We start from the raw sequence: 12,796 nt of genomic DNA, 5'->3' as shown, positions 1-12,796 counted from the left end.
GTATAGATTGTCTATCTGTCATAATAATGAACCAGATAGGAAAAAGAAAAACCATTAAAGTATAATAAATATTCTCGAAAAGGCTAGGGAGGATACAGGAAACATAAAGCAGGAACAGCAGTTAAAGAAAAGAATTAGGCCAGGTGCAGTGGCTCATACCTGTAATCCCAGCACTCTGGGAAGCCGAGGTGGGCACATTACTTGAGGCCAGGAGTTCGAGACCGGCCAGGAGTTCGAGACCAGTCTGGGCAACATGGCGAAACCCTGCCTCTACCAAAAATAGAAAAATTAGCTGGGCATGGTGGTACACACCTGTAATCCCGGCTACTTGGGTGGCTGAGGCACAAGAATTGCATGATCCCGGGAGGCAGACATTGCAGTGAGCTGAGATCATGCCACTGCACTCCAGTCTGGGTGACAGAGGGAGATTCTGTCTCAACAAAGTGGGGGAAAAAAGAATTAGTTGGAGATAATGGACATGAAAAACATAGTATTTTTAAAATCTTGGCTAGGTGCTGTGTTTCACACCTGTATCCCAGTACTTTGGGAGGCTGAGGCAGGTGGATCACTTGAGATAAGGACTTCGAGACCAGCCTGGCCAACATGGTGAAACCCCGTCTCCATTAAAAATACAAAAAATAACCAGGCGTGGTGGCTCATGCCTGTAATCCCAGCTACTCGGGAGGCTGAAGCAGGGGAATTGTTTGAACCCAGGAGGTGGAGGTTACAGTGAGTTAAGAGTTAAGATTACACTACTGCATTCAAGCCTGGGAGACCAAGCAAGGTTCTGCCTTAAAAAAAAAAAAAAAAAAAAAGGCAGATAATAGCAAGTGTCGGTGAGGATATGAGAAACTAGAACCCTCATATGCTTCTGGAGGGAATGTGGAATTGTGCAGTCACATTGGAAAACCATGTGTTAGTTTCTCAAAAGGTTAAACACAGAGTTACCGTACGACCCAGCAATTTTACTCCTAGGTATATCCTTGAGAAATGAAAACAGCCACATGAAAACTTGTAAATGAATGCTTATAGCAATATCAATCATATAGCCAAAAAGTGGAGTCCTTCCCATCTTGCAAGATGATGGGTGAGAAAGCTGAGAAGCCAGATACTAAAGAGAAGAAACCCAAGGCCAAGAAGGCTGATGCTGGTGGCAAGGTGAAAAGGGGCAACCTCAAGGCTAAAACGTCCAAGACAGGGAAGCCCCATTGCAACCGCAATCCTGTCCTTGTCAGAGGAATTGCAGATATTCCCGATCTGCTATGTATTCCAGAAAGGCCATGTCCAGGAAGAAGTACTCAGCTGCTAAATCCAAGGTTGAAAAGAAAAAGAAGTTTCTTGCAACTGTTACAAAACCAGTTGGTGTTGACAAGAACAGTGGTACTCAGGTGGTTAAACTTCACAAAATGCCTAGATATTGTCCTACTGAAGATGTGCCTCTAAAGCTGTTAAGCCACGGCAAAAAAACCCTTCAGTCAGCATGTGAGAAAACTGCGATCCAGCATCACCTTCAGGACCATTCTGATCATCATCACTGGGCGCCAGAGGCGAGGGTGGTTTTCCTGAAGCAGCTGGTCTTGGGACTGGACCTCTGGCCCTCAATCAAATTCTTCTACGAAGAACACACCAGAAATTTGTCATTGCCACCTCAACCAAAATTGGTAGCAGCAATGTAAAAATTGCAAAACATCTTACTGGTGCTTACTTTAAGAAGGTGTGGAAGCCTAAACACCAGGAAGGTGAGACCTTTGACACAGAAAAAGAGAAATAGATTACAGAGCAGCACAAGACTTACCAGAAAGCTGTGGACTCACATGTTTTACAAAAAAATCAAAGCTTTCCTCAGCTCCAGGGCTACCTGTGATCTGTGTTTCCCCTGACGAATGGAATTTATCCTCACAAATTGATGTTCTGAATTTCTTAAGAACCTAATAACTGATAACATTTTGTTTGTGTCTCTTAAAAAAAAAGTGGAAACTCATATGTCCATCTGATGAATGGATAAACAAAACGTGGTATACCCATATAATGGAACACTACTCAACAATGAAAAGGAATGATGTGCTGACACATGGCACCACATGGATAAACTGCAAAAGCATTATGCTAAGTGAAAGAAATCAGTCACAAAAGACTACATATTTTATGACTCTATTTATATGAAATGTCCAGAAGAGGCAAATGTATAGAAACAGAAAGTAGATTAGCAGATGACTAGGGCTGGGAAGTCAGGAGAAATTTGGGAGTGGCTGCTAATGGGTATTCTTTTTTGGAGTGAGAAAAGTGTTCTAAATTGATTGTGGTGATGGTTGCCCAATTCTGTGAACATACTAAGTCATTGAATTGTATGCTTTATGTGGATGAATTGCGTGGTGTGTGAACTATAACTCAAAAAAGCTATTAAGAAAAAAAAAAAAATAGGACAGGTGTGGTGGCTCATGCTTGTAATCCCAGCACTTTGGGAGGCCGAGGTGGGTGGACAATGAGGTCAGTAGATCAAGACCATCCTGGCCAACATGGTGAAACCCTGTCTCTACTAAAAATACAAAAATTAGCTGGGCGTGGTGGCACGTGCCTGTAATCCCAGCTACTTGGGAGGCTGAGGCAGGATAATTGCTTGAGCCAGGGAGTTGGAGGTTTTAGTGAGCCAAGATCGCGCCACTGCACTCTAGTCTGGCGACAGAACAAGACTCCGTCTCAAAAAAAAAAAAAAAAAATTTATTTATTTTGAGACGGAGTCCCACTCTGTCACCCAGGCTGGAGTGCAGTGGCGCGATCTTGGCTCACTACAACCTCCCTCTCCCAGGTTGAAGTGATTCTTCTGCCTGAGCCTTGAGTAGCTGGGATTACAGGCATGCGGTACCAAAGCCAGCTCTAAAAGAAAAACAATTTAAATCTCAATATTTGCACAGTCTCAAAGTATCTTCCTGTAAGATTGTTATTAATTACAGAAGGTAAAACAGTAACTTCTCAGTGGAAAAACCTAGCAGACACCACTTTTAATCAAGGGATCGAAGTTAATGAGATTTATCTTATCTTCATCATGTGCCTCCTGATACCACATACTGGAGATGGGATAACATCACTTCTGTGCCAAAAATGCTGTAGCTGAATTCAATCATGTGGACATACTAAACAAACCCAAATTTAGAGGTGACTTCAAAAGTACTGAGGTCATCAAAGACAAAGAAAGAATGAGGACCTCGTCTCAGGAGGAGACCAACGAGATATAATTAAAAGCAATGTGTAATTTTTTTTTTTTTTTTTTTTGAGACGGAGTCTTGCTCTGTTGCCCAGGCTGGAGTGCAGTGGTGCGATCTCGGCTCACTGCAACCTCTGCCTCCCAGGTTCAAGTGATTCTCCTGCCTCAGCCTCCCAAGTAGCTGGGACTACAGGCGCACACCACCACGCCCAGCTAATTTTTGTATTTTTAGTAGAGACGGCCATATTGGCCAGGATGGTCTTGATCTCTTGAACTCATGATCCGCCCGCCTTGGCCTCCCAAAGTGCCGGGATTACAGGCATAAGCCATCGTGCCCAGCTGCAACATGTAATCTTAAACCAGGACAAGAACATTGGGGAATAATTGGTAAAATGTGAATGAGATCTATAAATTAGTTAATAATATCAATATTAATTTCCGGATTTTATTTTCTTTCTTTTTTTTGAGACAGGATCTCACTCTGTCACTCAGGCTAGAGTGCAGTGGTGTGATCATGGCTCACTGCAGCCTTCAGCTCCTGGGCTCAAGGGATCCTCCCCCTGAGCTTCCTGAGTAGGTGGGACCACGTGCACCACCATGTCACACACCATCATACCTGGCGAATTTTTTTGATTTTCTGTAGAGACGAGATCTCACTATGTTGCCCACTCTGGTCTTGAACTCCGGGGCTCAAGTGATCTTCTCACCTCAGCCTCCCAAAGTGCTGGGATTACAAGCATGAGCCAACATGCCTAGCCCCCTGGATTTTTTTTTTTTTTTTTTTTTTTTTGAGACCAAGTCTTGCTTTGCACCCAGGCTAGAGCACAGTGGCACGATCTCGGCTCAGTCCAACCTCTGCCTCCCGGATTCGAGTGATTCTCCTGCCTCAGCCTTCCAAGTAGCTGGGATTACAGGTGCCTGCCACTACATCCAGCTAATTTTTTTGTATTTTTAGTAAAGACAGGGTTTCACCATGTTGCCTAGGCTGGTCTCGAAATCTAGCTTCAAATGATTCCCCCACCTTGGCCTCCCAAAGTGCTGGGATTACAGGCATGAGCCACCATGACAGGCCTGGATTTTTTAAATTGTACTATTATTACATAGATGTTAATATTTGGGGAAGCTGGGTAAAGAGTAGGAACCTTTGACTATTTTTGAAATTTTTTTATAACTGTGAAATTATTTTAAAATTAAAAACGAAAAGATCTATCCACATCAATAGATGAGCTAAATATTGTTATAACAGTGTGAGCTGGTAAATTAGGTTGAGTAACTCTTCCAGAAGGTATCACAAAGAGATAAATAAATGGACATCAGAGAATTTAAGAAATGCAGAGGATAGGGATAGAATCGTCAACAACACCAGAAGAGTTGCAAAGGGGGAAAAACAATGGAGAGAAGAAAATATTTGAAGAAATAATGATCCAGGCTTCTGAATAAATGTGGAAGATGAATACAAGAACTTCTGTTCTCTCTCCAAATCTCACTAAAGTGACAGAAAAAGAATAAAAATAGATAAAGATACTGGCAAGAAGACAACAGGCAAGAGATGCTACAAAATGTTGGAAGCTGGAAATTAGATGGGTGAGTGAAAAACAGACAGGAGATGAGAGAAGGCTAAATCCTAAGCCAACAAGAAGCAAGCTGATTAGAGCTGAAAGGCCCAATCAGAGGGACCATATAGAGTAGAATGCTAGAATGAAACAGTAGGCTAAAATACCAATTATTTGAAAGCCTTTAAAAGGAATAGACTCTCAGAACCCTCTCCCACCCCAGCAGAAGACTAGAGCTGTGGTTCTTAACTGGGGAGATTTTTCCCCTCAGGGGATACTTGGCAACCTCTGGAAATGTTTCTGGTTGGCACAACTGGGAAGTGGGTGTGCTCCTGGCATCTAGCGGGTGGAGGCCAGGGATGCCACTTAATATCTTATAAAGCACAGGACAACCTCAGAAAACAAAGAATTACTTGGCTCAAAATGTCAATAGTCTTGGGGCTGAAAAAATCCCTGGACTAGAGGAACACTGGGCACAGGTGAAAGCAAAGATAAAGCCCCAGTGAAAACACAGGGGATCAAAAGAGTATCTATATACTGAACAGTAAGACCTACAGATCTCTTGCCCCAGTGAGCTCCCAGAATGCTGACAAGCTTATACTTAGGAGACAGAGGTTTGTAGGACTCTTCTCTAGGGAACTAACTAGCCCAAGACAAAAACATACAAACTAGTGACAATTGAGGTCCTTCCCCCGCAAAATTGCCAGGTCCCAGCTTACAGTGAAGTCTATCAAGTTGACAACCCCTTCTCCTCATTCTTAAATATGAATAGGTAAACAAAGATCATCAGACATTTAAAGAAAGTTTCTAACAAGAAATTAGGCTAGACTGGGCGCGGTGGCTCACGTTTGTAATTCCCAGCACTTTGGGAGGCCGAGGCAGGTGGATTACCTCAGGTCAGGAGTTCAAGACCAGCCTGGCCAACATGGTGAAACCCCATCTCTACCAAAAATACAAACAATTAGCCAGGTGTGGTGGCATGTGCCTGTGGTCCTAGCTACTCGGGAAGCTGAGGCAAGAGAATTGCTTGAACCTGGGAGGGGGAGGTTGCAGTGAGCTGAGATCGCGCCATTGCACTCCAGCCTGGGAGACAGAGCAAGACTCTGCCTCAAAAAAAAAAAAAAAAAAAAGAAAAAGGCTAACAAACAGAAAAAAGAAGAGGAAATAGACACAATGTAGGAAGCAGAAGAAAACTAAAAAGAAACAAAAACAGTACAATTAACAACCAGGGAGAGGAAAGGGAATACATTATATCCATTAAGCACAACAAGACACTGTAAGAAACACACAGAAAAGAAAAAGCTCTTGGAAATTTATAAATGTTATAGAAATTAAAAATTCAACAAAAATTGGAGATTAAGTTGTGGAAATTTTCTAGAGAATAGAATGAAAGACAAATAGATGCAAAATGGGAGAGAAAAACAAGAAAATCGGCCGGGTGTGGTGGCTCACACCTGTAATCCCAGCACTTTGGGAGGCTGAGATGGGTGGATCACCTGAGGTCAGGAGTTTGAGACCAGCCTGGCCAACATGGTGAAACCCCGTTTCTACTAAAAATACAAAAATTAGCCAGGTGGCAGGTGCCTGTAATCCCAGCTACTTGGGAGGCTGAGACTGGAGAATCACTCGAACCTGGGAGTCAGAGGTGGCAGTGAGCTGAGATTGCACCATTGCATTCCAGCCTAGGCAACAAGAGCAAAACTCCGTCTCAAATAAACAACAACAACAACAACAAAAAAAAACACCGCAAGAAAATCAAAGGAAGAATCTATGAGATCTAATATCCAAACAATAGAAGTTCCAGAAACAGAAAAGAGAAAATAGAAGGGAGAAATATTACAGAAATAATGCTAAAAATTTCCCAGAACTAAAGAAAATGATGTTCCAGATTGAAAGGTACCTGCTCCATAAATGAAAAAAGTCCCACATCAAGACACACTGTCATGGAATTTCAGAATACTGAAGAGAAAGACAGGATTTGACTTACATTGTAGCCAATACTGGAGACCAGCTAATGTAAAAGCCTTCCTATGGGAGCCTCTCTGAACCTATTCTGGTTTGGGGGCTGCCCATTAAAAAAAAATAATAATAAGCTGGGCATGGTAGCTCACATCTGTAATCCCAGCACTTTGGGAGATCAAGGTGGGAGGATCACTTGAGCTCAGGACTTTAAGACCAGCCTGGGCAACAAAGTGAGACTCCACTTCTACAAAAAATCAAAATTTAATAATTTTTGACAATAATAGCAATAAAAATAGCAAATATATATCACTTGCTATGCACAATACATTCTCAACAGGCCTATAAAGATAAAATTATTATACCTGTTTTACAGATAAGGGAACTGAGGCACAGAGAAATCTTGTATGCCCAAGATCATACTGTTAGTAAGGGGTAGAAATGGAATGAAGGATACCTCTTATTACTTGTTTAGTGAAAGTTAAAAACAAATACAAACAACATACAGAGACTGTTACCACATTGGCATATAGATGGATAAATGTTGAGATAGTCTTGTCTAAATTTATACAGAATTTCAGGAAAGCCAAATATTGCTGTGGGGCTCCCCAAACTTATACTTCATTTTTAAAATTATTATTTATTTCAATAGCTTCTGGGGTACAAGTAGTTTTTGGTTACATGGATGAGTTCTACAGTGAATTATGAGATTTTACTGCACCTGTCACCCAAGCAATGTACACTGTACCCAATATGTAATCTTTTATCCCTCACCCCTCTCCTAACCTTCCCCCTCATCAAATCCCCAAAGTCCATTACATGACTTTGCATGTCTTTGCATCCTCACAGCTTAGCTCCCACTTACAAGGGAAAACTAAATGGTATTTGGTTTTCCATTCCTGAGTTACTTCACTTACAGTAATGGCCTCCAGCTCCATCCAAGTTGCTGCAAAATACATTATTTTGTTCCTTTTTATGGCTGAGTAGTATTCCATGGTGTAAAAAATATAGAATTTAAAATACAGGAGATCCAACACAGGAAAGAGGCAAAAAGAATTCCACAGAATAATGACGGGAGATCGGAGGACGAAATCAGTGCAATAGGCCTAGTACATAGCCAGGCCAGACTGGAATTCTAAAACGCTATGTCTCCAAGACAAATTGACAGATCCTCTGATGAGCTTGAAAGTATTGAGAGAAGGCCCATACTCTGGTGAAGAGTTTGGACCTGAATTAGTGATCCATACATAAAAAACAAAATCTCCTAGTTTATTATATAGCTCAGTGGTGAATAATGTTTTGTTTGTTTGTTTTTTTGAGACGGAATCTTTCTGTCGCCCAAGCTGGAGTACAGTGGCATGATCTCGGCTCACTGCACCTCTGCCTCCCGGGTTCAAGTGTTTCTCCTGCCTCAGTCTCCCAAGTAGCTGGGATTACAAGCATGCATGACATCCTACTGATTTTTGTATTTTTAGTAGAGATGGGGTTTCACCATGTTGGCCAGGCTGGTCTCAAACTCCTAACCTCAGGTAATCCACCTGCCTCAGCCTCCCAAAGTGCTGGGATTACAGGTGTGAGCCACTGCTCCCGGCCGAATAATGTTTACATAATGAAAATAATGTCAGCGGGGCGCGGTGGCTCACACCTGTAATCCCAGCACTTTGGGAGGTGGAGGCAGGTGGATCACGAGGTCAGGAGATTGAGACCATCCTGGCTAACATGGTGAAACCCCATCTCTACCAAAAAAATACAAAAAATTAGCCGGGCCTGGTGGTGGGCGCCTGTAGTCCCAGCGACTCCAGAGGCTGAGGCAGAAGAATGGGATGAACCCGGGAGGCGGAACTTGCAGTGAGCCCAGATCGCGCCACTGCACTCCAGCCTGGGCGACAAGAGCAAGACTCCATCTCAAAAAAAAAAAAAAAAAAAAGTCAATACAAATGACTAAACCAAAATTACTACGTATATACTGGGGGGATAAGAGAAAAGGTAGGAAATGCACGTGTGTTTGTGTGTGGTGCAGAGAAGTGGTAGGACAGAAAAACATCTTTATTGTCCATAGGAGATAGTCAATAGGTATAATTCAAAATTGGCTGGGCATGGTGGCTCACGCCTGTAATTCCATCACTTTGGGAGGCTGAGGTGGGCAGATCACTTGAGCCCAGGAGTTCAAGACCAGCCTGGGCAACACAGTGAGACCCCGTCTCAATAAAAAAAAAAAAGAAGATAGGCCGGGTGTGGTGGCTCACGCCTGTAATCCCAACACTTTGGGAGGCCAAGGAGGGCAGATCACGAGGTCAGGCGATCGAGACCATCCTGGCTAACATGGTGAAACCCCGTCTCTACTAAAAATACAAAAAATTGGGCTGGGTGCGGTGGCTCATGCCTGTAATCCCAGAACTTCGGGAGGCTGAGACGGGTGGATCACGAGGCCAGGAGATCGAGACCATCCTAGCTAACACAGTGAAACCCTATCTCTACTAAAAAGATAAAAAATTTGCCAGGCATGGTGGCGGGCACCTGTAGTCCCAGCTACTCGGGAGGCTGAGGCAGGAGAATCGCTTGAACCCAGGAGGCGGAGGTTGCAGTGAGCCGAGATTGAGCCACTGCACTCCAGCCTGGATGACAGAGTGAGACTCCGTCTCAAGAAAAAAGAAAACATAATTCAAAATGGAAAACCACTAAAACAGTATGAGCATATTATTACAGAAATAAGGTGGTAACTTCTAAAAGAAATAGTTAAAAGCTGTAAATGGTTGTTTCTTAGGAAGTGGGAATCAGACAGCCTGAAAGGGGATTAACTCTCATGCCTCCTGTTTTTTGTGATAAACTTTGGCTTTTTTTTTTTTCTTTTTTGAGACAGAGTTTCATTCTTGTTGCCCAGGCTGGAGTGCAACGGCGCAGTCTTGGCTCACTGCAACCTCCACCTCCTGGGTTCAAGCGATTCTCCTGCTTCAGCCTCCCAAGTAGCTGGGATTACAGGAGCCTGCCACCACGCCGGCTAATTTTTTTTTTTGAGATGGAGTCTTGCTCTGTTGTCCAGGCTGGAGTGCAGTGGTGCAATTTTGCTCACCGCAAGCTCTGCCTCCCGGGTTCACGCCATTCTCCTGCCTCAGCCTCCGGAGTAGCTGGGACTACAGGTGCCCGCCACCACGCCCAGCTAATTTTTTGTATTTTTAGTAGAGGTGGGGTTTCACCGTGGTCTCAATCTCCTGACCTCGTGATCCGCCTGCCTCGACCTCCCAAAGTGCTGGGATTACAGGTGTCAGCTACCGCGCCCGGCTCTGTTTTTTGTATTTTTAGTAGAGACAGGGTTTCACCACGTTGGCCAGGCTGGTCTTGAACTCCTGATCTCAGGTGATCTGCCTGCCTTGGCCTCCCAAAGGGCTGGGATTACAGGTGTGAGCCACCACACGTGGCCTGCCTTTTAAGCTATGTCAAGAATCAAACAGGAAGCCAGGTGTGGAGACATGCACCTGTAGACATAGCTACTTGGGAGGCTGAGGCAGGAGAACTGCTTGCACCCAGGGCTTTGAGGCTGCAGTGAGCTATGATTGTGCCACTGTACTCTAGCCTGGGTAACAGAGCAAGTTCTTGTCTCTAAAATAAAATAATAAAAAAAAAAATTTAAAGAATCAAACTAGAGGCCAGGTACGGTGGCTCACGCCTATAATCCCAGCACTTTGGGAGGCCGAAGCGGGTGGATCACGAGGTCAGGAGTTCAAGACTAGCCTGACCAACATGGTGAAACTCTGTCTCTAGTGAAAATACAAAAATTAGACGAGCATGGTGGCGTGCTCCTGTAATCCCAGCTACTCAGGAGACTGAGGCAGAAGACTTGCTTGAATTCTGGAGGCGGAGGTTGCAGTGAGCCGAGATGGAGCCACTGCACTCCAGCCTGGGTGACAAAGTGAGACTCTGTCTCAAAAAAAAAAAAAAAAAAAAAAAATCAAATTGGAATAAAAACGAAAATAAAAACCCTCTAAAATCCATATATAATCATCTTATAGTAAATTTTAAGAACAAATATAAAAATGTATAATCTAAAATATTGGGCTGGGTGCAGTGGCTCACGCCTGTAATCCCAACACTTTGGGAAGCTGAGGAGGGTGATCGCTTGAGCCCAGGAGTTGAAGACCAGCCTGGGCAACACGGCAAAACCTCGTCTCTACAAAACAAACAACAAAAAAAATTAGTTGGGTGTGGTGGTGAGTGCCTGCAGTCCCAGCTACCTGGGAGTCTGAGGTGGGAGGATCACTTGATCTGGGGGTGGCTGAAACTGCAGTGAGCCATGACTGCTCCACTGCACTCCAGCCTGGGTGACAGAGCAAGACCTCAAAATAAATAAAATAAAATATTTTTTTCTTTCATCAATATAATCCATAGGTTCACATAATCTAAAACATCTAATGAGAAAAGCAGGTCACTTACAAAGCAGCAAGAATAAAAAAGAAATGCTGAAGAAAACAAGGAGAAAATACTGTAATTTTTCAATGTGTTGAAGGAAAAAATATTGACTTAAATTTTACTACAAGGCTGAAATAAATACATTCTTAGTTTATCACACAAAGCCTCCTTTTGAAAACACTCTTGAGGGAAGTTCTCCAGAGAAACAGAAGGGAAAAAAAAGCAACAAGAGATGGGAAGAATGAACAAATAACTCAGTAAATCAAGTGGATTACTGTTTAAAAGGCAACAAGCCGATGGCATATCTGTTAACAATCCAGAAGTAAAACTAGATGGTATTTTTTTTTTCTTTTTTTTGAGGCGGAGTCTCGCTCGGTCGCCCAGGTTGGAGTGCAGTGGCGCAATCTCGGCTCGCTGCAACCTCCGCCTCCTGGGTTCAAGCAATTTTCCTGCCTCAGCCTCCTGAGTAGCTGGGACTACAGGCACACCTCACCACGCCCGGCTAATTTTTTGTATTTTTACTAGAGACGGGGTTTCACCGTGTTAGCCGGGATGGTCTCAATCTCCAGACCTCGTGATCCGCCCGCCTTGGCCTCCCAAAATGCTGGGATTACAGGCGTGAGCTGCCGCGCCCAGCCAACTAGATGGTATTAACTAAAGGGGCAGTACGGAGGGAAGTGCCATGTGCTAAAATACTTACCTAATTAGGTAGCAGTGTTTAACTTAAGGATTTTATTGTAAACAACTATGAATGTAATAATTTGTAAATTTAAAAAGTCACTCTATCTTGACTCCACATCTGTCTGTTAATCTTGTTCATAATATGACTCTTACTTGACCTTTACCATGAATCCCAAAACGGTCTATGATGCTGCGTCCATAGACACACACACATAAAACCACTAAGTGGGCCGGGTGAAGTGGCTCACACTTGTAATCCCAGCATTTTGGGAGGCCTAGGCAGGAGGACTGCTTGAGGCCAGGAGTTTGAGACCAGCTTGGCCAACACAGCGAGACCCCATCTCAATAAATAAATAAAATGAATAAATAAGTACATAAAAACACTGAGTGATCAGAAAACTCCAACAGGGTGAACATTTTTCGGTCTTTTCCAAGAGACCCTGGCGCAATTTTCACCTCATGTCCCTAGTTCTGACCTGTTACCCACCTAGGTCCGGGGCCCGGAGCCTACTCTCAGCCATGGAACTCTCCAGCTCGAGGCAATCGTCTCCTGAGAAAGGACATAACAGCAGCTCAACCATCTTCACTAATCCTTCGACCTTCCATGCCTCCCGCCCACTACCGTCTCCCAAAACCCGCACAGAAACGCGACTCCTGGGAACAGCAAGACTCAACTCCATTCCGACCTACATCCCGCGACTCCCGCCAGGCTCTTGTCCCTTATGCCCTCCGCCTCCTTTCAGACTCCGCTCAGTGAACGGCCGTGACCTCTTGGCCACCTCCTGCCCATCTCAATCTCCATACATCCCTCCAGGCTGTTGTCCCCTACATTCCTCTGCCACCTTCATTCCTCAGTCCCCTCAACTCCTGTGGCTCCTTCCCGGCCCCTATATCCTCCTCAGCTTCGGCACCTACCCGCTGGTCAATTCCTAAGCGCCCCCCACGACCCCACACCTCGCCTCAACTATTAACGACCCCTTCCGCCTTTCTTTCTCCC

The 12,796-nt window shown here is 44.1% G+C and overlaps 1 protein-coding gene across 20 annotated transcripts in view; it reads right to left on the bottom strand.

Moving 5' to 3' along the window:
* Positions 1–12,796, bottom strand: part of DBF4B (DBF4B-CDC7 kinase regulatory subunit) — a 53,993-nt gene that overhangs the window by 30,020 nt on the left and 11,177 nt on the right. For 12 of the 20 annotated variants that reach the window (XM_063629176.1, XM_063629167.1, XM_063629177.1 and 9 more), the window contains one exon: positions 12,287–12,349. In XM_063629176.1, coding sequence (XP_063485246.1) covers positions 12,287–12,349 — 63 coding nt within the window. Of the gene's footprint in view, positions 1–312; positions 431–12,286; positions 12,350–12,796 lie in introns of all 20 variants that reach the window. The other 8 variants (XR_010118211.1, XM_063629163.1, XM_063629171.1 and 5 more) reach the window with 1 other exon arrangement.

The sequence above is a fragment of the Symphalangus syndactylus genome, chromosome 20 (genome assembly GCF_028878055.3).
Source record: "Symphalangus syndactylus isolate Jambi chromosome 20, NHGRI_mSymSyn1-v2.1_pri, whole genome shotgun sequence".
NCBI lineage: Eukaryota > Metazoa > Chordata > Mammalia > Primates > Hylobatidae > Symphalangus > Symphalangus syndactylus.
Note: the sequence above shows the minus strand (reverse complement) of the source record. Positions and strands in the feature narration are given on the sequence as shown.